This window comes from Oncorhynchus gorbuscha, linkage group LG23 (genome assembly GCF_021184085.1).
Source record: "Oncorhynchus gorbuscha isolate QuinsamMale2020 ecotype Even-year linkage group LG23, OgorEven_v1.0, whole genome shotgun sequence".
In the NCBI taxonomy this organism is placed as follows: Eukaryota; Metazoa; Chordata; class Actinopteri; order Salmoniformes; family Salmonidae; genus Oncorhynchus; species Oncorhynchus gorbuscha.
Window position 1 is genome coordinate 15,748,946 of NC_060195.1, and position 27,455 is coordinate 15,776,400.

Genomic DNA, 27,455 nt, shown 5'->3' on the forward strand with positions numbered 1-27,455 from the left:
TATGTGGACAACCTGTTGATAGACAGTTGGGCTGTGGACAACCTGTTGATAGACAGCTGGGCTGTGGACAACTTGTTGATGTACCTTACGGTCATCCAGTTGGAAAGGGAATGGTTTTTGCAGAGAGGGTTAGATGCACAGGAATGGAGTCTACTCTTCGGGAGAATGAAATGGGTTTGTATGTTTATTGTTATGCCAGAGCCAATGTGGTCTGTTCAGAGTCGGCGAGGCTTGTGGATGGAGCTGACCTCTACACATAGAGATTGGCTGTGGGGCACCTTCAGCTCTATGGAGGTGAGGGTCCAACCTGGGCTACTGAGTTACAGTGTAAAGACAAGACTCTTCTCTTACACTGGAACACCTCAGCCAGAGAAGAACACACCCGTTTCCCTGGCAACGCTGTTGGACTGACCTGCTCACAGCCTGATGATGTGAGGCTGGTCGTGTGCAGGTACACTGGAGATGTACAACATAATTTGATGGTGGAGGATTGTGAGACCTGAAGCATTCAGCTGTAGGATGTAGACAACTGTACCGTCCGTGGCTCTGCTGTTTCAATAGTAGAGTCCTCTGGTTACAAAGGGTCTGGGATGTATTTAACTACCGTGGCACTGAGCCTGCACTCAGGGGGTGTGAAAGGGAGTATTATGATGACAGTGTTATACAACATCTCTCTGTTAACATAGCCTGCTCAGATCTTCTGTTCCAGCCTAATATCTCCCTGAATGTCTCAACGGGTCTCCAGGGGCCAGAGGTGTTCAGAGTCCACAGCTTCACCACCACCTGCTCCACTCAGCCACTGTACCCAGGAGGCTCTTTCCTCCTCACATTCACCAGCTCCAACAGAACCCAGACCTAGCCAGCTGTCAGTCACTCTGCTGCCTTCTTCTTCCTTTCATGTAGATTTCCACCGGCGGAAATACAGCTGTTCCTGAGTTAACCTCCTCTGAGACTGAGCTCCTCTCCCTCACTGTCACAGGTAACTGATCCAGACTTGTTTACTTTGTTTACTACAGACTGGTCATAGTGCTGCTGATATTGGTGACGACCACTAGGGCCCTCTATCTGTACTACAACACCACCAGGGCCCTCTATCTGTACTTCAACACCACCAGGGCCCTCTATCTGTACTTCAACACCACCAGGGCCCTTTATATGTACTTCAACACCACCAGGGCCCTCTATCTGTACTTCAACACCACCAGGGCCCTCTATCTGTACTTCAACACCACCAGGGCCCTCTATCTGTACTTCAACACCACCAGGGCCCTCTATCTGTACTTCAACACCACCAGGGCCCTCTATCTGTACTTCAACACCACCAGGGCCCTCCATCTGTACTTCAACACCACCAGGGCCCTCTATCTGTACTTCAACACCACCAGGGCCCTCTATCTGTACTTCAACACCACCAGGGCCCTCTATCTGTACTTCAACACCTCCAGGGCCCTCTATCTGTACTTCAACACCAGAAGGAAGAGGAGAGAGGAGGGGAGAGTGTGGAGATGGTGTCCCTGTAGGGGCGAGCTGAGGCCGGCCTAGAGAAGAAGAGGAGAGGAGGAAAGAGGAGTGGGAGAGTGTGGAGATGTTGTCAAATCAAATCAAATCAAATTGTATTTGTCACATACACATGTTTAGCAGATGTTAATGCGAGTGTAGTGAAATGCTTGTGCTTCTAGTTCTGACAATGCAGTGATAACCAACAAGTAATCTAACTAACAATTCCAAAACTACAGGGGTGAGCTGAGGCCGGTCCTAGAGAAGAAGAGGAGAGGAGGAGAGAGGAGGGGGAGTGTGTGGAGATGTCCCTGCAGGGGTGAGCTGAGGCTGGGCCTAGAGAAGAAGAGGAGAGGAGGAGAGAGGAGGGGGAGTGTGTGGAGATGTCCCTGCAGGGGTGAGCTGAGGCCGGTCCTAGAGAAGAAGAGGAGAGGAGGAGAGAGGAGGGGGAGTGTGTGGAGATGTCCCTGCAGGGGTGAGCTGAGGCTGGGCCAGTATACCATGCATATCCCGTACTGGTGAAGGTGAACAATCTTAACAAGATACTTTTAATCATTGTGTTTAGTTGTGTACTGTGTATCACAGGCGGCTGGTGGCAATTTATTTGGTGAAGATGGGCTCATAGTAATGGCTAGAATGGAATGGTATCAAACACGTTTCCTTTGTATTTGATACTATTCCATTCATATACGTCTCTACAGCTAAACAACTAGACTGACCGCCTGCTCTGATTCTCAACATCTTAGCACACATGCACTCCCTCATACACACACCCACACACACATACACACATCCACACACACACACACACACACACACACATCCACACACACACACACACACACACACACACACACACACACACACACACACACACACACACACACACACACACACACACACACACACACACACACACACACACACACACACACACACACACACACACACACACACACACTCATGCTACACACACATCACAACTGCTGTTACCAAACTCCAATTATACTGCTCACTTTATACACTTGCCCCCCCCCTTCCCTAATACACGTGTAAAATGTATAAGTCTATTGTACTGACATTTCCTTTATGTTCATATTCTTATATTTGACAATTTATTGTAGTTGCTGTTGCGTCGTCTAGCATTTTGTTGGACAGCGTGTATCCCACACATACAACTAATAACACTAGAAACTAGAAGATTTGAGCTTTTACACCTTTTATCGTCTGTCGGTTTTTAAACTGCTTTATCTATAAAAAAAATATAAAAAAATCAGCATTTTCATGAAGAACTCTCCTGTCTTTTCAAGAGGTTTGACTGACATGGTAAAGAAGTGGAACGTGATAAGTAAGTTATAAGATACACGTGGTTCATTTAGCTTGATGTATTCATGACATTTCCCAGTGGGATTTATCATAGTTTCATAACGCTCTATGACGACATTGACAAATGTTTATAAGTCAATTTAACACATAACACACATAATAACAACGATTTCATCTTAATAACAGCAGTAAGCTGGTTCATGTCTGGTCAGTAACGTGTATAGTAGACTAAAGCATTGTCAATGGTTCATGTTGTTATGCAGGTGAATGAGGACCCAAAAGCGACTTGGCGAAAACAGAGTCTTTATTCCAGTAAAGGAAAATAGGCAATACTCCTAGACAAATCGGAGCAGAAAACAAAACATAAAAAACTAATTCCACTCGTAGTGACGAGGACAGACTGGAGACTCGACCATAAACTGTAGGTTGCCTCGGGAAGGCACCGACCGTAGCAGACTCAGACACCTGCTCACACGCAGCATCTGAGGGAAACAAGACACAGCACGGCGAACAATATACAAGGATCCGACAGGACAGAAACGGAAGACAAGGGGAGAAATAGGGACTCTAATCAGAGGGCAAGATACGGAACAGGTGTGAAAAGATTAGATGATTGATTAGGGGAATAGGAACAGCTGGGAGCAGGAATGGAACGATAGAGAGAAGAGAGAGAGGGAGGGAGAGAAAAAAGGGAACGAACCTAAAAAGACCAGCAGGGGAAAACGAACAGAAGGGAAAGCATAATGACAAGACAATATAAGACAAAACATGACAGTACCCCCCACTCACCGAGCGCCTCCTGGCGCTCTCGAGGAGGAACACTGGCGGCAACGGAGGAAATCATAGATCACAAACGGTCCAGCACGTCCCGAGAAAGAACCCAACTCCTCTCCTCAGGACCGTAACGAAAAACGATAAAAGGGAAACTAGGGTACTACTCTAAAAAAAAATGAGACACGGGTAGAGAACTGAAAGCTTTAGAGCAAACAGGACCAAACAGGCCAGGAGAGTAACAACTAGGGACAGACTGAGACACAGCAAGGGCAGGAACAAGAACAGGAGAGATGCGATGGCAGCGAACAGACTGAGACCCAGCAAGACCAGGAGCAGAAGCAGAAAAAAAATTACCAGACTTAGTCTGCGCGCAGTCCGAACACGCAGCCACGAAACGGCGCGTGTCACGCTCCTGAGTAGGCCACCAAAACCGCTGGCGAATAGAAGCAAGCGTACCCCGAACGCCGGGATGGCCAGCTAACTTGGCAGAGTGAGCCCACTGAAGAACAGCCAGACGAGTAGAAACAGGAACGAAAAGAAGGTTACTAGGACAAGCGTGCGGCGACGCAGTGTGCGTGAGTGCTTGCTTAACCTGTCTCTCAATTCCCCAGACAGTCAACCCGACAACACGCCCAACAGGAAGGATCCCCTCGGGATCGGTAGAAGCCACAGAAGAACTAAAGAGACGGGATAAAGCATGAGGCTTGGTGTTCTTAGTACCCGGGCAATAAGAAATAACGAACTCGAAACGAGCAAAAAACAACGCCCAACGAGCATGACACGCATTCAGTCGTTTGGCAGAACGGATGTACTCAAGGTTCTTTTGGTCAGTCCAAACGACAAAAGGAACGGTCGCCCCCTCCAACCACTGTCGCCATTTGCCTAGGGCTAAACGGATGGCGAGCAGTTCGCGGCTAGCCACATCATAGTTACGTTCCGACGGTGACAGGCGATGAGAAAAATACGCACAAGGGTGGACCCCATCGTCAGTATCGGAGCGCTGGGACAGAATGGCTCCCACGCCCAGCCCCGACGCGTCAACCTCAACAATAAACTGTTTAGTGACGTCAGGTGCAACAAGGATAGGAGCGGATGCAAAACGCTTCTTGAGGAGATCAGAACAACAATCATACGACCGGTGAGGAGGAAGGGAGTTGGCTCTGGACCGACTGAAGACCGAGCGCAGATCATGATATTCCTCCGGCACTCCTGTCAAATCACCAGGTTCCTCATGAGAAGAGGGGACAGAACAAACAGGAGGAATAGCAGACATTAAACACTTCACATGACAAGAAACGTTCCAGGAAAGGATAGAATTACTAGACCAATCAAAAGAAGGATTATGACACACTAGCCAGGGATGACCCAAAACAACAGGTGTAAAAGGTGAACAAAAAATCAAAAAAGAAATGGTCTCACTATGGTTACCAGATACAGTGAGGGTTAAAGGTAGGGTTTCACATAATATACTGGGGAGAGGACTAACCATCCAAGGCGAACATGACCGTGGGCTCCCCTAACTGTCTGAGAGGAATGTCATGTTCCCGAGCCCAGGCTTCGTCCATAAAACAGCCCTCCGCCCCAGAGTCTATTAATGCACTGCAGGAAGCTGCCGATCCGGTCCAGCGTAGATGGACCGGTAAGGTAGTACAGGTACTTGACTGAGAGGACCGTCTAGTAGCGCTTATCAGTCGCCCTCCGCTTACTGATGAGCTCTGGCCTTTAACTGGACATGAAATGACAAAATGACCAGCGGAACCGCAATAGAGACAGAGGCGATTGGTGATTCTCCATTCCCTCTCCTTAGTCGAAATGCGAATACCCCCCAGCTGCATGGGCTCAACACCAGAGTCAGTGGGGAAAGATGGTAGTGTCGGAGAGAGGGGAGACACAGTTAACGCGAGCTCTCTTCTATGAGCTCGGTGACGAAGATCTACCCGTCGTTCAATGCGAATAGCGAGTTCAATCAAAGAATCCACGCTGGATGGAACCTCCCGAGAGAGAATCTCATCCTTAACCTTAGCGTGGAGTCCCTCCAGAAAACGAGCGAGCAACGCCTGCTCGTTCCAGTTACTGGAGGCAGCAAGAGTGCGAAACTCTATAGAGTAATCCGTTATGGATCGATTACCTTGACATAGGGAAGACAGGGACCAGGAAGCTTCTTTCCCAAAAACTGAACAATCAAAAACCCTTATCATCTCCTCTTTAAAGTTCAGATAATCGTTAGTGCACTCAGCGCTTGCCTCCCAGATAGCTGTGCCCCACTGCCGAGCCCGACCAGTAAGGAGTGATATGACGTAGGCAATCCGAGCTCTCTCTCTTGAGTATGTGTTGGGTTGGAGAGAGAACACTATATCACACTGGGTGAGAAAGGAGCGGCACTCAGTGGGCTGCCCAGAATAACATGGTGGGTTATTAACCCTAGGTTCCGGAGGCTCGGAAGACCCGGAAGTAGCTGGTGGCACGAGACGAAGACTCTGATACTGTCCTGAGAGGTCGGAGACCTGAGCGGCCAGGGTCTCAACGGCATGCCGAGCAGCAGACAATTCCTGCTCGTGTCTGCCGAGCATCGCTCCCTGGAACTCGAGAGTAGAGTAGAGAGAATCCATAGTCGCTGGGTCCATACTGGTCGGATCCTTCTGTTATGCAGGTGAATGAGGACCCAAAAGCGACTTGGCGAAAACAGAGTCTTTATTCCAGTAAAGGAAAATAGGCAATACTCCTAGACAAATCGGAGCAGAAAACAAAACATAAAAAACTAATTCCACTCGTAGTGAAGAGGACAGACTGGAGACTCGACCATAAACTGTAGGTTGCCTCGGGAAGGCACCGACCGTAGCAGACTCAGACACCTGCTCACACGCAGCATCTGAGGGAAACAAGACACAGCACGGCGAACAATATACAAGGATCCGACAGGACAGAAACGGAAGACAAGGGGAGAAATAGGGACTCTAATCAGAGGGCAAGATACGGAACAGGTGTGAAAAGATTAGATGATTGATTAGGGGAATAGGAACAGCTGGGAGCAGGAACGGAACGATAGAGAGAAGAGAGAGAAGGAGGGAGAGAGAAAAAAGGGAACGAACCTAAAAAGACCAGCAGGGGGAAAACGAACAGAAGGGAAAGCATAATGACAAGACAATATAAGACAAAACATGACACATGTCTGGTCAGTAACGTGTATAGTAGACTAAAGCATTGTCAATGGTTCATGTCTGGTCAGTAACGTGTATAGTAGACTAAAGCATTGTGAATGGTGCATGTCTGGTCAGTAACGTGTATAGTAGACTAAAGCATTGTGAATGGTTCATGTCTGGTCAGTAACGTGTATAGTAGACTAAAGCATTGTCAATGGTTCATGTCTGGTCAGTAACGTGTATAGTAGACTAAAGCATTGTGAATGGTGCATGTCTGGTCAGTAACGTGTATAGTAGACTAAAGCATTGTGAATGGTTCATGTCTGGTCAGTAACGTGTATAGTAGACTAAAGCATTGTGAATGGTTCATGTCTGGTCAGTAGTAATATAATAATGATTTCATCATAGTAACAGTGTTAATGATTGGTCAGTAACGTGTATAGTAGACTAAAGCATTGTGAATGGTTCATGTCTGGTCAGTAGTAATATAATAATGATTTCATCATAGTAACAGTGTTAATGATTGGTCAGTAACGTGTATAGTAGACTAAAGCATTGTGAATGGTTCATGTCTGGTCAGTAGTAATATAATAATGATTTCATCATAGTAACAGTGTTAATGATTGGTCAGTAACGTGTATAGTAGACTAAAGCATTGTGAATGGTTCATGTCTGGTCAGTAGTAATATAATAATGATTTCATCATAGTAACAGTGTTAATGATTGGTCAGTAACGTGTATAGTAGACTAAAGCATCGTGAATGGTTCATGTCTGGTCAGTAGTAATATAATAATGATTTCATCATAGTAACAGTGTTAATGATTGGTCAGTAACGTGTATAGTAGACTAAAGCATTGTGAATGGTTCATGTCTGGTCAGTAGTAATATAATAATGATTTCATCATAGTAACAGTGTTAATGATTGGTCAGTAACGTGTATAGTAGACTAAAGCATCGTGAATGGTTCATGTCTGGTCAGTAGTAATATAATAATGATTTCATCATAGTAACAGTGTTAATGATTGGTCAGTAACGTGTATAGTAGACTAAAGCATTGTGAATGGTTCATGTCTGGTCAGTAACGTGTATAGTAGACTAAAGCATTGTGAATGGTTCATGTCTGGTCAGTAACGTGTATAGTAGACTAAAGCATCGTGAATGGTTCATGTCTGGTCAGTAGTAATATAATTACGCAATAACACATGAGGGGGTGTGGTATATGGCCAATATACCACAGCTAAGGGCTGTTCTCAGGACGCAGCCCTTAGCCGTGGAATTTTGGCCATATACCACGAACCCCCAAGGTACCTTATTGCTATTATGAACTGGTTACCAACGTAATTAGAGGAGTAAAAATAAATGTTTACCCGTGGTATACGGTCTGATATACCACGGCTGTCAGCCAACCAGCATTCAGGGCTCGAACCACCCAGTTAAAATAATAATATAATAAAACATGCCAGTAAGCCGACGCTTTTATCCAAGGGCGAATCACAGTCAGGCATACATTTTTTACGTACGGGTGGATTCCGACCCACAACCCTTGGCATTGCAAGCGCCATGCTCTAGCGACTGAGCCACAAGTACACAGGACACTAGTACGTACCGTAGAGCATAGAGAACGGTCCCGTTGCTGAAGATCCGTATGAGACGGTTCTCCACGGTGACGTCATGCAGGAAGGAGCGTTTGGAGTCTGGAATGAAGGTGTCTGGGATCCAGAGGAGGGAGACTAGTCGTCCATCCACACTCACACTCTCATTCCCTGGGAACACCAGTCGGGAGTCCCTCCAACGCTGACGCAGGAAGATAGTGGCTGTGTAGTCCTGAGGACCAGGTGAGTGATGTACACATTAAAACAGACATTAATGCAAGCAGACCCAAACACACACACACACACACACACACACACACACACACACACACACACACACACACACACACACACACACACACACACACACACACACACACACACACACACACACACACACACACACACACACACAGGTTCAACATTACCATATTGATTTCTGAGATGGCATCAATGCTGGCGATATCCAGACTCATCCCAATCTCAACAGGGCCCTCTGGAGAGGGAGAGGAGAGAGATACTGTTATAGCACTTCATTAGTGTGTGTGTGTGTGTGTGTGTGTGTGTGTGTGTGTGTGTGTGTGTGTGTGTGTGTGTGTGTGTGTGTGTGTGTGTGTGTGTGTGTGTGTGTGTGTGTGTGTGTGTGTGTGTGTGTGTGTGTGTGTGTGTGTGTGTGTGTGTGTGTGTGTGTGTGAGAGAGAGAGAGTGTGTGTGTTTCCTCTCCTCACCATTGAAGTTGGGCCTCATGTAGCGGTTATATCCCTTCATTAGTTTCTGGATGGTGGGATGCAGCTGGGAGCCATTTGTGTCCTCCCAGTGGTGAGTCTCAGGCAGCATATATCCACTGTAGGAGAGAGAGAGAAGAGGTGGAGGTGAGAAGAGAAGAGAAGAAGAGAGGTGTGGAATATGAGCTAGCCACCTGTAAGGTCAGTAACTGTGCCATTAATACCAATATGAGAACCACTGTGTATTCAAATCCTTCCATATAATCTCCTGATTCTCCCTGACCCATGACCCCTAACTTCTCACCTCTGAGTTAGGACCATGCCCAGGGTCAGGAAGGTCAAAGGGTGGGTAGGTATCATGATCAGGCTGTCAAAGGTCACCAAAGGTCAGCAGCTGTGGATGGAGATAGAGATAACAGAGATGAGAAATAGGAAGTGAATGAGTCTACTGGTTTTCTTGCTAGATATACAGACAACATGTTGATTATTACTCAACTAGGGGCATATTCATTAGAATTGGGCAATGCTACCAGTTTCAGACCGTTTTCTTCCATTTAGTGCCTGGTGTTGTTACAGCCCTGGTCCTTAAAGGAAAGGTTTTGCATGCTGTATTGATTTGATTTCATGTTTTCATGTGTATCTGAGTTATTGGCGTTCAAGCAGGTAGAAATCCGTCCGGTATGACGTAGCACCGTGATACAGTCCCTCCCTTCCTCCCTCCCTCCCCCACTCCCTCCCACTTTGAGATATCTGCTGATGTACGAAGGGCTATATAAATAAATTTGATTTGATTTGATTTGACTAGTCAGGATCGAGGCAAAGATGAACAGAGCAAAGTACAAAGAGATCCTTGATGAAAACCTGCTCCAGAGCATTCAGGACCTCAGACTGGGGCGAAGGTTCACCCTCCAACAGGACAACAACCCTAAATACACAGCCAAGACAACGCAGCAGTGGATTCAGGACCAGTCTCTGAATGTACTTGAGTGGCCCAACCAGAGCCCAGACTTGAACCCAATCCAACATCTCTGGAGAGACCTAAAAACAGCTGTGCAGCAACACTCCCCATCCAACCTGACAGAGTTTGAGAGGATCTGCAGAGAAGAATGGGGAAAACTCCCCAAATACAGGTGTGCCAAGCTTGTAACATCATACCCAAGAATATTTGATGCTATAATCGCTGGCAAAGGTGTGTCAAAAAAGTACTGAGTAAAGGGTCTGATTACTTATGTAAATGTGATTTTTCCACCCCCAAAAATGTAGCTAACATTTAAAAAAGCCTGTTTTTGCTTTGTCAATATGGGGTATTGTGATGTCAATATGTGGTATTGTGATGTCATTATGGGGTATTGTGATGTCATTATGGGGTATTGTGATGTCATTATGGGGTATTGTGCATAGATTGACGAGGAAAAAAATATTTTATCAATTTTAGAATAAGGCTGGAACGTAGCAAAATGTGGAAAAGGTCAAGGAGTCTGAATACTTTCCTAAGGCACTGTACAATATATAGGTTGTATTTATACTGGTGTTTGTTCTTCACTGGTTGCCCTTTTCTTGTGGCAACAGGTCACACATCTTGCTGCTGTGATGGCACACTGTGATATTTCACCCACTAGATATTGGAGTTTATCAAAATTGGCTTTGTTTTCACATTCTTTGTAGGTCTGCGTAATCTGAGGGAAATATGTGTCTCTAATATGGTCATACATTTGGCAGGAGGTTAGGAAGTGCAGCTCATTTTCCACCTCATTTTGTGGGCAGAGTGCACATAGCTTGTCTTCTCCTGAGAGCCAGGTCAGCCTACAGCGGCCTTTCTCAATAGCAAGGCCATGCTCACGAGTCTGTACATAGTCAAAACTTTCCTTAATTTTGGATCAGTCACAGTGGACAGGTATTCTGCCACTGTGTACTCTCTGTTTAGGGCCAAATAGCATTCTAGTTATTTTGTTAATTCTTTCCAATGTGCAAAATAATTATATTTGTGTTGTTGTCCTGGGGATCTGTAGGGTCTGTTTGTGTTTGTGAACATAACCCCAGGACCAGCTATTTTAGGGGACTCTTCTCCAGGTTCATCTCTCTGTAGGTGATGGCTTTGTTGAGGAAGGTTTGGGAAGGTTTAAGGAAGGTTTCCTCTTAGGTGGTTGTTGATTTAAACAGCTATTTTCTGGATTTGGATTATTAGCTGGTATCGGCCTAATTCTGCTTTCCTTACATTATTCCTTGAAGGAGAACGCTCCTTGTTCCAGAATAGCCCAGAATGCACTGCGCGGCCCATGATGTAGGTTGGGCAACGTTTCCCTTCTCCTCAAAAGTATATCTACTGTTGCGAATGTCCAACTCCACTCTGTAAGGCGATCTATAGGTTGAACATGGTGAGATTGTAGACTCCTAAATTGATATTGCAGTTTGTTTTGCGATTTTACAGCTAACTAGCTACTTTACATGCTGACAGTCTTTGGTATTACTGTGTGTAGCTTAATTTGCTAGCTGGCTACCCAGCCCATAGAGAGAGCATCGCATTCAGAATGTTATAGTCGACTTGAGCTGCAACATATTTCCAAAACGATGTTGCTACCAACTTTATTATAGTGCCAAAATTAAAAATTTTTGTCCATAAAAAATATCATTTTCACATATTAGTGTTATTTAACACTGTGAATTAAAAGAATGAGGTGTTTTGGGTGGATGTCACGATCGTCGTATGAGTGAGACCAAGGCACAGCGTGGATAGAGTTCCACATATTTTTTATGAACTGAAACTCACCAAAACAAAACAACAAACAACCAAACGAAACATGAAGCTACTAGTGTAGCTAACTGCACACAGGCACCTAACTGTAGACAAGATCCCACACCAGAAAGTGGGAAAAAGGACTGCCTAAATATGATCCCCAATCAGAGACAACGATAAACAGCTGTCTCTGATTGGGAACCATATCAGGCCAACATAGACATACAAAAACCCTAGACATACCATAACCTAGAGTACCCACCCTAGTCACACCCTGACCTAACCAATATATATAGAAAACAGAGATATCTAAGGTCAGGGCGTGACAGGTGGATTTTTCCTTTAAGAGATGAAGGATGTTTGATCTTTTGCCCTGGTGTAATGCTTAAACACCTGATTCAGCTAATCAATAAGGCATCAATATATCATCAATATCACACACACAAACATCCACGCGCACACACGCACACACAAGGACCCACACAGAGAGAGAGACATGCGAGCGAGCAACTGCACAGTTCAATCCAAAGGTCATGCCCATTCTTCACCACCCGATGGCAGCATCAACCCAGCACAAGGGACAAGACTTCCTTTGTGGTATTACAGTGGAGGTCTCATTAGATGGTTATATACTGTATTGGTGTGAAGTGTCAGTGTCCCAGTCCTCTGAAATACCATAACATTTGGTAACACTTTATTTGGATATTCCATCTGTAGATGTTCTACAGACTATTTACTGACTGTCAGTAACATTTCAACTAACTATCTACTGACCCTAGCCTAGCCTAACCTAAATCCTTACCCTAAATCCAACCTTAATCTTTACCCTAACCCTAATGCTTACCCTAAATCTAACCTTAATCCTTACCCTAACCCCAATGCTTACCCTAAATCCAACTTTAATCTGTATTCTAACCCTAATGCTTACCCTAAATCTAACCTTAATCCTTACCCTAACCCTAATGCTTACCCTAAATCTAACCTTAATCCTTACCCTAACCCTAATGCTTACCCTAAATCTAACCTTAATCCTTACCCTAACCCTAATGCTTACCCTAAATCTAATCTTAATCCTTATCCTAACCCTAATGCTTACCCTAAATCTAACCTTAATCCTTATCCTAACCCTAATGCTTACCCTAAATCTAACTGTAATCCTTACCCTAACCCTAATCTTTAACCATACCCTAACCCTTATTCTAGACCTAACCATAACCTTAGCAAGCAGTTGCTTATCAACAAGTAGTTTGTTCATCCGAGTTAGTGGTGGCATCTAAACTACCTTGTAGAACCATTACACAGCTTCTAGAACCTTCACCACACATCTTCTAGAAACTTTACCGCACAGCTCCTAGAACCTACGTAGAATGTATGCACACATGACTGTAAGTCGCTTTGGATAAAAGCGTCTGCTAAATGGCATATATTATTATTATATTATAGAACCTTCACCATATATTATAGAACCTTCACCACACATCTTCTAGAACCTTCACCACACAGCTTCTAGAACTTTCACCACACAGCTTCTAGAAACTTCACCACACAGCTTCTAGAATCTTCACCACACAGCTCCTAGAACCTTCACCACACAGCTCCTAGAACCTTCACCACACAGCTCCTAGAACTTTCACCACACAGCTTCTAGAATCTTCACCACACAGCTCCTAGAACCTTCACCACACAGCTCCTAGAACCTTCACCACACAGCTCCTAGAACCTTCACCACACAGCTTCTAGAATCTTCACCACACAGCTTCTAGAACTTTCACCACACAGCTTCTAGAACCTTCACCACACAGCTTCTAGAACCTTCACCACACAGCTTCTAGAACCTTCACCACACAGCTTCTCCACCTTTGCAATATTCTTCTCGTTCCTGTCAGTTTTACTTTGTCCTCTGCTGTCCATTCTATCTGCTGTCCATTCAATCTGTGGTCCATTCTATCTGCTGTCTCTGCTGTCCATTCTATCTGATCTCCATTCTATGCTGTCCATTCTTTGCTGGCCATTCTATGCTGTCCATTCTATGCTGTCTTTTGACTCATCACATATGCTGTTGTTACTGTCTATTATCTATCTTGTTGCCTCGTCACTTTATCCCCACCTACAGTATACTGCTATTACTGTCTATTATATATCTTGTTGCCAAGTCATTTTATCCCCACATACAGTAAACTGTTGCTACTGTCTATTATCTATCTTGTTGCCTCGTCACTTTATCCCTAACTATATGTACATACAGTGTCTAGCTCAATGACCTGGTACCCCTGCACATCGTCTCGGTTCTGGTACCCTGCACATCGTCTGGTACTAGTACCCTTCACATCGTCTCGGTACTGGTACCCCTGCACATCGTCTGGTACTAGTACCCTGCACATCGTCTGGTACTGGTACCCTGCACATCGTCTGGTACTGGTACCCTTGCACATCGTCTCGGGTTCTGGTACCCTGCACATAGTCTGGTACTAGTACCCCTGCACATCGTCTGGTACTGGTACCTCTGCACATAGTCTGGTACTGGTACCCTGCACATAGTCTGGTACTGGTACCCCTGCACATCGTCTGGTACTGGTACCCCTGCACAAAGTCTGGAACTGGTACCCCTGCACATAGTCTGGTACTGGTACCCCTGCACATCGTCTGGTACTGGTACCCCTGCACATAGTTTGGTACTGGTGCCCCTGCACAAAGTCTGGAACTGGTACCCCTGCACATAGTCTGGTACTGGTACCCCTGCACATCGTCTGGTACTGGTACCCCTGCACATCGTCTTGTCCTAGAACCCTTCACATCGTCTCGGTACTGGTACCCCTGCACATAGTCTGGTACTGGTAACCCTGCACATAGTTTGGTACTGGTGCCCCTGCACAAAGTCTGGAACTGGTACCCCTGCACATAGTCTGGTACTGGTACCCCTGCACATCGTCTGGTACTGGTACCCCTGTACATCGTCTTGTCCTAGAACCCTTCACATCGTCTCGGTACTGGTACCCCTGCACATAGTCTGGTACTGGTAACCCTGCACATAGTTTGGTACTGGTACCCCTGCACAAAGTCTGGAACTGGTACACCTGCACATAGTCTGGTACTGGTACCCCTGCACATAGTCGTCTGGTACTGGTAGCCTGCACATCGTCTGGTGCTGGTACCCCTGCACATCGTCTCGGGACTGGTACCCTTTCACATCGTCTGGTACTGGTACCCTGCACATCGTCTGGTACTGGTACCCCTGCACAAAGTCTGGAACTGGTACCCCTGCACATAGTCTGGTACTGGTACCCCTGCACATAGTCGTCTGGTACTGGTACCCTGCACATCATCTGGTACTGGTACCCCTGCACATAGCCTGGTACTGGTACCCCTGCACATAGCCTGGTACTGGTAGCCTGCACATCGTCTGGTGCTGGTACCCTGCACATTGTCTGGTACTGGTACCTCTGCACATAGTCTGGTACTGGTACCCTGCACATAGTCTGGTACTGGTACCCCTGCACATAGTCTGGTACTAGTACCCTGCACATCGTTTGGTACTAGAACCCTTCACATCATCTTGGTACTGGTACCCCTGCACATAGTCTGGTACTAGTACCCCTGCACATCGTCTGGTCCTCGTACCCTTCACATCGTCTCGGTACTGGTACCCTGCACATCGTCTCGGGTTCTGGTACCCTGCACATAGTCTGGTACTGGTACCATGCTCATCGTCTGGTACTGGTACCTCTGCACATAGTCTGGTACTGGTACCCTGCACATCGTCTCGGTTCTGGTACCCTGCACATAGTCTGGTACTGGTACCCTGCACATCGTCTGGTACTGGTACCCTGCACATCGTCTGGTACTGGTACCCTGCACATCGTCTGGTACTGGTACCCTGCACATAGTATGGTACTGGTACCCTGCACATAGTCTGGTACTGGTACCCTGCACATAGTCTGGTACTGGTACCCTGCACATAGTCTGGTACTAGTACCCCTGCACATCGTCTGGTACTGGTAGCCTGCACATCGTCCGGTGCTGGTACCCCTGCACATCGTCTCGGGACTGGTACCCTTGCACATCGTCTGGTACTGGTACCCTGCACATCGTCTGGTACTGGTACCCCTGCACATAGTCTGGTACTGGTACCCTGCAAAATAGTCTGGTACTGGTACCCTGCACATAGGCTGGTACTGGTACCCCTGCACATAGTCTGGTACTAGTACCCTGCACATCGTCTGGTACTGGTACCCCTGCACAAAGTCTGGAACTGGTACCCCTGCACATAGTCTGGTACTGGTACCCCTGCACATAGTCGTCTGGTACTGGTACCCTGCACATCATCTGGTACTGGTACCCCTGCACATAGCCTGGTACTGGTACCTATGCACATAGTCTGGTACTGGTAGCCTGCACATCGTCTGGTGCTGGTACCCTGCACATTGTCTGGTACTGGTACCCTGCACATAGTCTGGTACTGGTACCCCTGCACATAGTCTGGTACTAGTACCCTGCACATCGTCTGGTACTAGAACCCTTCACATCATCTTGGTACTGGTACCCCTGCACATCGTCTGGTACTAGTACCCCTGCACATCGTCTGGTACTTGTACCCTTCACATCGTCTCGGTACTGGTACCCTGCACATCGTCTCGGGTTCTGGTACCCTGCACATAGTCTGGTACTGGTACCATGCACATCGTCTGGTACTGGTACCCTTGCACATCGTCTCGGGTTCTGGTACCCTGCACATAGTCTGGTACTAGTACCCCTGCTCATCGTCTGGTACTGGTACCTCTGCACATAGTCTGGTACTGGTACCCTGCACATCGTCTCGGTTCTGGTACCCTGCACATTGTCTGGTACTGGTACCTCTGCACATAGTCTGGTTCTGGTACCCTGCACATAGTCTGGTACTAGTACCCCTGCACATCGTCTGGTACTGGTACCCTGCACATCGTCTGGTACTGGTACCCTGCACATCGTCTGGTACTGGTACCCTGCACATCGTCTGGTACTGGTACCCTGCACATAGTATGGTACTGGTACCCTGCACATAGTCTGGTACTGGTACCCTGCACATAGTCTGGTACTGGTACCCTGCACATAGTCTGGTACTAGTACCCCTGCACATCGTCTGGTACTGGTAGCCTGCACATCGTCCGGTGCTGGTACCCCTGCACATCGTCTCGGGACTGGTACCCTTGCACATCGTCTGGTACTGGTACCCTGCACATCGTCTGGTACTGGTACCTCTGCACATAGTCTGGTACTGGTACCCTGCAAAATAGTCTGGTACTGGTACCCTGCACATAGGCTGGTACTGGTACCCCTGCACATAGTCTGGTACTAGTACCCTGCACATCGTCTGGTACTGGTACCCCTGCACAATGTCTGGAACTGGTACCCCTGCACATAGTCTGGTACTGGTACCCCTGCACATAGTCGTCTGGTACTGGTACCCTGCACATCATCTGGTACTGGTACCCCTGCACATAGCCTGGTACTGGTACCTATGCACATAGTCTGGTACTGGTAGCCTGCACATCGTCTGGTGCTGGTACCCTGCACATTGTCTGGTACTGGTACCCTGCACATAGTCTGGTACTGGTACCCCTGCACATAGTCTGGTACTAGTACCCTGCACATCGTCTGGTACTAGAACCCTTCACATTATCTTGGTACTGGTACCCCTGCACATCGTCTGGTACTAGTACCCCTGCACATCGTCTGGTACTTGTACCCTTCACATCGTCTCGGTACTGGTACCCTGCACATCGTCTCGGTTCTGTTACCCTGCACATAGTCTGGTACTGGTACCCTGCACATAGTCTGGTACTAGTACCCCTGCACATCGTCTAGGACTGGTACCCTGCACATCGTCTGGTACTGGTACCCTGCACATCGTCTGGTTCTGGTACCCTGCACATAGTCTGGTACTGGTACCTCTGCACATAGTCTGGTACTGGTACCCTGCAAATAGTCTGGTACTGGTACCCTGCAAATAGTCTGGTACTGGTACCCTGTGTACTGCATGTAGCCAGGTTATTTCTACGGTGTGTTTTTTAATTGTTATTATTACTCTATTATTTCTACATTTTTCTTTCTACATTGTTGGAATTGCCGTTAAGGAAGCATTTCACTGTACGTCTAGACTCATTGTGTCACGACTCCTACCGAAGGTGGCTCCCCTTCCTGTTTGGGTGGTGCTCGGCGGTCGTCGTCACCGGCCTACTAGCTGCCACAGATTCCTTTTTCCCTTTTCTGATTTTAGTTTGGCTATTTAAGTCGGTAGGCTGCCTGCTCTTCATGTGTTTGGCTATTTAAGTCGGTAGGCATGTTTTGGCTATTTAAGTCAGTACCGCCTGCTCTTCATGTGTTTGGCTATTTAAGTCGGTAGGTCACCTGCTCTTCATGTGTTTGGCTATTTCACTGGTAGGCCGCCTGCTCTTCATGTGTTTGGCTATTTAAGTCGGTGGCCGCCTGCTCTTCATGTGTTTGGCTATTTAAGTCAGTATGCCGCCTGCTCTTCATGTGTTTGGCTATTTAAGTCAGTATGCCGCCTGCTCTTCATGTGTTTGGCTATTTAAGTCAGTATGCCGCCTGCTCTTCGTGTGTTTGGCTATTTAAGTCAGTATGCCGCCTGCTCTTCATGTGTTTGGCTATTTAAGTCGGTAGGCCGCCTGCTCTTCATGTGTTTGGCTATTTAAGTCGGTAGGCCGCCTGCTCTTCATGTGTTTGGCTATTTAAGTCAGTATGCCGCCTGCTCTTCATGTGTTTGGCTATTTAAGTCAGTATGCCGCCTGCTCTTCATGTGTTTGGCTATTTAAGTCAGTATGCCGCCTGCTCTTCATGTGTTTGGCTATTTAAGTCAGTATGCCGCCTGCTCTTCATGTGTTTGGCTATTTAAGTCAGTGGCCGCCTGCTCTTCATGTGTTTGGCTATTTAAGTCGGTAGGCCGCCTGCTCTTCATGTGTTTGGCTATTTAAGTCAGTAGGCCGCCTGCTCTTCATGTGTTTGGCTATTTAGTATGTGCTCTTCATGTGTTTGGCTATTTGTCAGTATGCCGCCTGCTCTTCATGTGTTTGGCTATTTAAGTCAGTATGCCGCCTGCTCTTCATGTGTTTGGCTATTTAAGTCAGTAGGCCGCCTGCTCTTCATGTGTTTGGCTATTTAAGTCAGTATGCCGCCTGCCTGCTCTTCATGTGTTTGGCTATTTAAGTCAGTGTGCCGCCTGCTCTTCATGTGTTTGGCTATTTAAGTCAGTATGCCGCCTGCTCTTCATGTGTTTGGCTATTTAAGTCAGTATGCCGCCTGCTCTTCATGTGTTTGGCTATTTAAGTCAGTGTGCTGCCTGCTCTTCATGTGTTTGGCTATTTAAGTCAGTATGTGCCGCCTGCTCTTCATGTGTTTGGCTATTTAAGTCAGTGTGCTGCCTGCTCTTCATGTGTTTGGCTATTTAAGTCAGTATGCCGCCTGCTCTTCATGTGTTTGGCTATTTAAGTCGGTAGGCCGCCTGCTCTTCATGTGTTTGGCTATTTAAGTCAGTAGGCCGCCTGCTCTTCATGTGTTTGGCTATTTAAGTCGGTAGGCCGCCTGCTCTTCATGTGTTTGGCTATTTAAGTCGGTAGGCCGCCTGCTCTTCATGTGTTTGGCTATTTAAGTCCACCTGCTCTTCATGTGTTTGGCTATTTAAGTCAGTATGCCGCCTGCTCTTCATGTGTTTGGCTATTTAAGTCAGTATGCCGCCTGCTCTTCATGTGTTTGGCTATTTAAGTCAGTATGCCGCCTGCTCTTCATGTGTTTGGCTATTTAAGTCGGTAGGCCGCCTGCTCTTCATGTGTTTGGCTATTTAAGTCAGTATGCCGCCTGCTCTTCATGTGTTTGGCTATTTAAGTCAGTATGCCGCCTGCTCTTCATGTGTTTGGCTATTTAAGTCAGTATGCCGCCTGCTCTTCATGTGTTTGGCTATTTCAGTAGCCGTTTGGCTAGGTCCGCCTGCTCTTCATGTGTTTGGCTATTTAAGTCGGTAGGCCGCCTGCTCTTCATGTGTTTGGCTATTTAAGTCAGTATGCCGCCTGCTCTTCATGTGTTTGGCTATTTAAGTCAGTAGGCCGCCTGCTCTTCATGTGTTTGGCTATTTAAGTCGGTAGGTCACCTGCTCTTCATGTGTTTGGCTATTTAAGTCGGTAGGTCACCTGCTCTTCATGTGTTTGGCTATTTAAGTCAGTGTGCCGCCTGCTCTTCATGTGTTTGGCTATTTAAGTCAGTGTGCCGCCTGCTCTTCATGTGTTTGGCTATTTAAGTCAGTATGCCGCCTGCTCTTCATGTGTTTGGCTATTTAAGTCAGTGTGCCGCCTGCTCTTCATGTGTTTGGCTATTTAAGTCAGTCACCTGCTCTTCATGTGTTTGGCTATTTAAGTCTGCTCTTCATGTGTTTGGCTATTTAAGTCAGTATGCCGCCTGCTCTTCATGTGTTTGGCTATTTAAGTCAGTATGCCGCCTGCTCTTCATGTGTTTGGCTATTTAAGTCAGTTGCCGCCTGCTCTTCATGTGTTTGGCTATTTAAGTCAGTATGCTGCTCTTCATGTGTTTGGCTATTTAAGTCGGTAGGTCACCTGCTCTTCATGTGTTTGGCTATTTAAGTCAGTATGCCGCCTGCTCTTCATGTGTTTGGCTATTTAAGTCAGTATGCCGCCTGCTCTTCATGTGTTTGGCTATTTAAGTCAGTATGCCGCCTGCTCTTCATGTGTTTGGCTATTTAAGTCGGTAGGTCACCTGCTCTTCATGTGTTTGGCTATTTAAGTCAGTATGCCGCCTGCTCTTCATGTGTTTGGCTATTTAAGTCAGTATGCCGCCTGCTCTTCATGTGTTTGGCTATTTAATGCCGCCTGCTCTTCATGTGTTTGGCTATTTAAGGCACCTGCTCTTCATGTGTTTGGCTATTTAAGTCAGTATGCCGCCTGCTCTTCATGTGTTTGGCTATTTAAGTCAGTGCTCTTCATGTGTTTGGCTATTTAAGTCGGTAGGCTGCCTGCTCTTCATGTGTTTGGCTATTTAAGTCAGTATGCCGCCTGCTCTTCGTGTGTTTGGCTATTTAAGTCAGTATGCCGCCTGCTCTTCATGTGTTTGGCTATTTAAGTCGGTAGGTCACCTGCTCTTCATGTGTTTGGCTATTTAAGTCAGTATGCCGCCTGCTCTTCATGTGTTTGGCTATTTAAGTCAGTATGCCGCCTGCTCTTCATGTGTTTGGCTATTTAAGTCGGTAGGCCGCCTGCTCTTCATGTGTTTGGCTATTTAAGTCAGTATGCCGCCTGCTCTTCATGTGTTTGGCTATTTAAGTCAGTAGGTCACCTGCTCTTCATGTGTTTGGCTATTTAAGTCAGTATGCCGCCTGCTCTTCATGTGTTTGGCTATTTAAGTCAGTATGCCGCCTGCTCTTCATGTGTTTGGCTATTTAAGTCGGTAGGTCACCTGCTCTTCATGTGTTTGGCTATTTAAGTCAGTATGCCGCCTGCTCTTCATGTGTTTGGCTATTTAAGTCTGTAGGCCGCCTGCTCTTCATGTGTTTGGCTATTTAAGTCGGTAGGTCACCTGCTCTTCATGTGTTTGGCTATTTAAGTCGGTAGGCCGCCTGCTCTTCATGTGTTTGGCTATTTAAGTCGGTAGGCCGCCTGCTCTTCATGTGTTTGGCTATTTAAGTCAGTAGGCCGCCTGCTCGTCATGTGTTTGGCTATTTAAGTCGGTAGGTCATCTGCTCTTCATGTGTTTGGCTATTTAAGTCGGTAGGTCACCTGCTCTTCATGTGTTTGGCTATTTAAGTCGGTAGGCCGCCTGCTCTTCGTGTGTTTGGCTATTTAAGTCGGTAGGCCGCCTGCTCTTCGTGTGTTTGGCTATTTAAGTCGCTAGGCCGCCTGCTCTTCGTGTGTTTGGCTATTTAAGTCAGTAGGCCGCCTGCTCTTCGTATGTTTGGCTATTTAAGTCAGTAGGCCGCCTGCTCTTCGTGTGTTTGGCTATTTAAGTCAGTAGGCCGCCTGCTCTTCGTGTGTTTGGCTATTTAAGTCAGTAGGCCGCCTGCTCTTCGTATGTTTGGCTATGTGTGGGCTTGTTTATTCCCACTTTATATGTGTGGTAGTGCGATCTTGGTTTGGTTCCTGTTTTGGGCATTTGTTTTATGATGCTCAGTTTAGTTTTATATACAATTTTGCCTGGTGCTGAATAAAGAGCTATTCAGAACTTTCTGCCTCCTGCACCTGACTCCTGCACCTGACTCCTGCACCTGACTCCTGCACCTGACTCCTGCACCTGACTCCTGCACCTGACTCCTCACCCACTATGCCTAAGATTATTACACATGGTTTACAAAGCATGTGACGAAAAAACAGATTCCATTTCGATTCTCATCTTTCATCTCTCACTACTCAATCCTATCCCTCATTCTTCCCACAGTCTGTCCCAGAGCACCTAAGACCTCCCCCCGGCATCCCTCCTTTCTTTTTCTCATCCATCCATCCATCCATCCATCCATCCATCCATCCTTCAGTCTCTCTTACTGACTGTCACTGTCACTCGCTACCCTCTCTGTTTCCTGTAGAGCTGTTTTCTTACATTTACATTTACATTTAAGTCATTTAGCAGACGCTCTTATCCAGAGCGACTTACACTCTCTCCATCTCTATCTCTCACTCTCTCTCCACTCTCTCCATCTCTCTCTTCACTCTCTCCATCTCTCTCTTCACTCTCTCCATCTCTCTCTTCACTCTCTCCATCTCTCTCTCTTCACTCTCTCCATCTCTCTCTCTTCGCTCTCTCCATCTCTCTCTCTTCATCTCTCCATCTCTCTCTCTTCATCTCTCTCTTTACTCTCTCCATCTCTCTCTCTCTATCTCTCTCCCCCTCTCTCTTCACTCCACAGATGAACACTTTCCCCCATTTTCCCATTATCTCTTAAACAGACAATCTCTCTCTTTCCCTATCTCTCTCTCTTTCTCTCCCTCTCAACACCTCTCTCTCTTTCTATCCCTCTCAACACCTCTCTTTTTCTATTTATCTCTGTTTCTCTCCCTCTCAACACCTCTCTCTCTCTTTCTCTCCCTCTCAACACCTCTCTCTTTCCCTTTCTCTCTCTCTTTCCCTTTCTCTCTCTCTTTCCCTTTCTCTCTCTCTTTCCCTTTCTCTTCTCTTTTCTCTCTCTGTTTCTCTCCCTCTCAGAACCCACCTCCCGCCCACCCTCTCTTTCTTACCTTTCTTTTATTTGTCTTCCAAAACTCTTTGTTTGTGATTTTCTGTCTCACAAATTCAGGGCATTCCTTCACCACTTCTTTATCCAGTTCTTCCTCCTCTGCTGTCTCCTTCCTGTGCTCCTCTGGGTCCAGTGACAGTGATTGGTCCTTAAGCCTGCGTATTTATATGGATTAATCTCAATGTTTTCCACATAAGCCAATACATCACTGTCAGTCGCAATGTATGCCTGTCTGGTGTGTGGGAATGAGTGTCTGTACGCTGTCTCTCTCTGTCACTGAAATCTCTTCTGCGCTTCTGCCCTCTCCTCCCCTTTCAGTCTTTCACACCCTCCCCCCACCACCTTCCTTTCCCCTTCTTACGTTCTCTTTCTTGCTCTCTCACTGTGTGTGTGTGTGTGTGTGTGTGTGTGTGTGTGTGTGTGTGTGTGTGTGTGTGTGTGTGTGTGTGTGTGTGTGTGTGTGTGTGTGTGTGTGTGTGTGTGTGTGTGTGTGTGTGTGTGTGTGTGTGTGTGTGTGTGTGTGTGTGTGTGTGTGTGTGTGTGTGTGTGTGTGTGTGTGTGTGGTGAAAGGTGTTTGCATGGGATGGAAAACCAGACAGAGCCAGAGGTGAGTTGAATAATTAGACATAGACAGTTTCGCCTGAAGAGAGACTGATGATCACACACAAACATTAAGACATTCAGACAACTTTGACACCTATCTATCCATTCCATTGTAGTTCAGGTTTAATGCCCCAGGTGCATTCGGAACGATAGTAGAATTGCATGGTGGACGAGGTATCAGAATGTCTTACAAACACAGTGGTGCAATTTGAGGACATGCGGTGGAGAGTGATGTGGGTGCTGGTGTCACGGCTTTCTTCTGTTGAAGGAGAGGTCGGACCAAAACGCAGCGTGGTTACTTTGATACATCTTTAATAAAGATGACGATAGAACAATATACAAACGACAATAACCGTGAAAAAACGAAAATAGCCCTATCTGGTGTAGCAAACACAAAGACAGGAACAGGCTACTTAAATATGGCTCCCAATGAGAGACAATGACTAACACCTGCCTCTGAAAAAGTGGGAGGCTTGGATGCCGAAGAACATCATCCCAACTATAAAACACGGGGGTGGCACCATCATGTTGTGGGGGTGCTTTGCTGCAGGAGGGACTGGTGCACTTCACAAAATAGATGGCTTCATGAGGGAGGGAAATTATGTGGATATATTGAAGCAACATCTCAAGACATCAGTCAGGAAGTTAAAACTTGGTCGCAAATGGGTCTTCCAAATGGACAATGACCCCAAGCATACTTCCAAAGTTGTGGCAAAATGGCTTGAGGACAACAAAGTCAAGGTATTGGAGTGGCCATCACAAAGCCCTGACCTCAATCCTATTGAATATTTGTGGGCAGAACTGAAGAAGCGTGTGCGAGCAAGGAGCCTACAAACCTGACTCATTTACACCAGCTCTGTCAGGAGGAATGGGCCAAAATTCACACAACTTATTGTGGGAAGCTTGTGGAAGGCTAACCAAAACGTTTGACCCAAGTTAAAGGCAATGCTACCAAATTCTAATTGAGTGTATGTAAACGTCTGACCCACTGGGAATGTGATGAAATAAATACAAACTGAAATAAATCATTCTCTCTACTATTATTCTGACATTTCACATTCTTAAAATAAAGTGGTGATCCTAACTGACCTTAGACAGGGCATTTTTACTAGGATTACTACATGTCAGGAATTGTGAAAAACTGAGTTTAAATGTATTTGGCTAAGGTGTATGTAAACATCCGACTTCATCTGTATCAATACATACACACAAACTACAGTGCATTTGGAAAGTATTCAGACCCCTTGACTTTTTCCACATGTTGTTACGTTATAGACTTATTCTTAAAATGATCAAATTAATGTTTTTCTTCATCAACAATACACACAATACCCCATAATGACAAAGCGAATACAGATATATATTTTTGCAAATTAAAATAAAATAAATCAGAAAACTTTATTTACATAAGTATTCAGACCCTTTGCTATGAGACTCAAAGTTGAGCTCAGGTGCATCCTGTTGCCATTGATCATCCTTGAGATGCATCTACAACTTAATTGGATTCCACCTGTGGTAAATTCAATTGATTGGACATTATTGGGAAAGGCACACACCTGCCTATATAATGTCCCACTGTTGATAGTGCACTCTATCATTCTTAAATGGAAGAGGTTTGGAACCACCAACATTCTTCCTTAAGCTGCCTGCCTGGCCAAACTGAGCAATCAGGAGAGAAGGACCTTGGTCAGGGAGGTGCCCAAGAACCCAATGGTCACTCTGACAGAGCTCAGATTGACCATTCCTCTATGGAGATGGGAGAAGGGAGATGGGAAAACTTTCCAGTGGAACAACCCCCTCTGCAGCACTCCACCAATCAGGCCTTTACAGTAGAGTGGCCAGACAGAAGCCACTCCTCAGTAAAAGGCACATGACAGTCTGCTTGGAGTTTTCCAAAAGGATTCTCAGACCATGAGAAACAAGATTGTCTGGTCTGATGAGACCAAAATTGAACTCATTGGCCTGAATGCCAAACGTCAATTCTGGAGGAAACCTGGCACCATCCCTACGGTGAAACCTGGCGGTGTCAGCATCATGCTGTGGGGATGTTTTTCAGCAGTAGGGACTGGGAGACTATTCAGGATTGAGGGAAAGATGAATGGAGCAAAGTACAGAGAAATTACTGCTCCAGAGTGCTCCGGACCTCAGACTGGGGCGAAGGTTCACCTTCCAACAGGACAACGACCCTAAGCACACAGCCAAAACAACGCAGGAGGGGCTTCGGGAACGTCTGAAACAGCTTAACCAAAGGGAACGTTTTTGGATTTGTAAACTACAGGCCACTAAATACCCCGGTTTAATTGAAGATATGGATTTCTCACCCTTGTAGGGTCGTGATGGGTCCATTTGCTGTCATCTAGTGGACATTTTGCTTAATTGCCCTCAGCTATGTTTAGACTGTTGTTGTTCATGTTTTGCTGTGTTCCAGTGTACTATGGAGTATATTGCTTTCTTATTCTTGACACTTCTCCCAGTCATATTTAAGGTTAGAACTACCTTTGTGTTCTGATACTTCTAGCTTGGAGGTGTATTTTTAGGATAACATAGCTACAGTATTTCACTGTTAATGTGTATAGTATTGCTTACTAGGTCCAATCAATTGTGTAACCACTCCCTCTTCTAATTAGGGCTAATTGGAAAAGCTGTTCAAAAGAGGACATTGTATTATTTATTTGTACTCCCTGACGAAGGCCATGCAGCCGAAAGGCGTCGTATTTTTAAAACATTGTTTCTCTTGAACATGCCATACAAATAAAGACATTTTAATTAATTGTATAAAGAGTGCTTTGCCTTGATGACTAATTCACCCTTTTACCAAAGAGTATATTCTGTCTACCAAAATGTATTATTGTGGACCTTCCCAAAACAATGTGTTGGAGTCTGTGCCTCACCATGTTCTTCTTTTCCTGTCTTCATCCCTAATTTATTTTTGTCTTTCTCTCCTTCATCAGTTCATCATTATTTTCCACCAACTTTGCAACGGAGATCTGTCCCTTCTCTCTCTAGTACTAAGCTGGATAGCTGGATTCTTCACCAAACTTTTATACCTTCTCTCAAACGTAAATGTTGTTCGGACCTCAAGTTCTGTGAGGTGGAAGAAATTCCTTTGTTCTCTACGAAAACTCACTCTGTCTCTATACTGTGTGGCCATTAGGAGATCCTCTCCTCAGGAATTTACGACCTCTCTCTGACCACAGCAGCCTGGATTGGAGGCAGGGAAAGGGGGATGGGGCTTGCTGTACCCAAAGAGGGCAATGTCATAAGAGCAGGCTCTCTCCCGTCCTCCCTTCATCTCTGTTTATCTCTCTTTCTCTCCCTCTGTCTCTCTCTCTGCCCCTCTCTCTCCATCTCTCCCTCTCTACTAACCATCCCGTATCCCATTGGGAATAACCCTGGTCCGAGTCACCCAGGAAACAGTTCTGTAACCCAGGCAAACGGAGCGAGAGATAAGAAGACAAGGTTAAAGGTAGACACATAAACACAGTCCTTTTCATGATTTTCCCCATCGGAATGCTACAACATGTTGGTCTGCTGGTTCATTCTATGTTACTGTTCAGTTCTCCTCTATACATATTCCATAGTGTGTTGTCTTGGTTTGGTGACTGACATTTCTGACGTCCTCTTTTCCTAAAGAAAACAGAGAGATTTCCTTGAGTAAATATGTGTCATTGCTCATGTTGTTCTTCCTTGCAGGCCTTATGCCTCGGGATCCAACTCACATTCACTGAACTGGTTAATTAATAATGCCTTTACATGAAGTTTATCCAGCGCGTCAACACGTATTATCTTCTCCAGGAATAATCTAATGTTCCCCTGAGCTACCGGCCTCCCTTCCTCTATCT

At 46.1% G+C, this 27,455-nt stretch overlaps 1 protein-coding gene across 1 annotated transcript in view; it reads right to left on the reverse strand.

Moving 5' to 3' along the window:
• Positions 1-23,147, reverse strand: part of LOC124010624 (gamma-aminobutyric acid type A receptor subunit pi) — a 28,161-nt gene extending 5,014 nt beyond the window's left edge. Inside the window, exons 1-5 of the mRNA XM_046323295.1 lie at positions 23,012-23,147; positions 9,360-9,449; positions 9,059-9,174; positions 8,759-8,826; positions 8,345-8,562 (exon numbers count right to left, since the gene is read on the reverse strand). Coding sequence (XP_046179251.1) covers positions 8,345-8,562; positions 8,759-8,826; positions 9,059-9,174; positions 9,360-9,415 — 458 coding nt within the window. The 5' untranslated portion in view covers positions 9,416-9,449; positions 23,012-23,147. The remainder of the gene's footprint in view (positions 1-8,344; positions 8,563-8,758; positions 8,827-9,058; positions 9,175-9,359; positions 9,450-23,011) is intronic.
• Between the last annotated feature and the right edge of the window lie 4,308 nt (positions 23,148-27,455).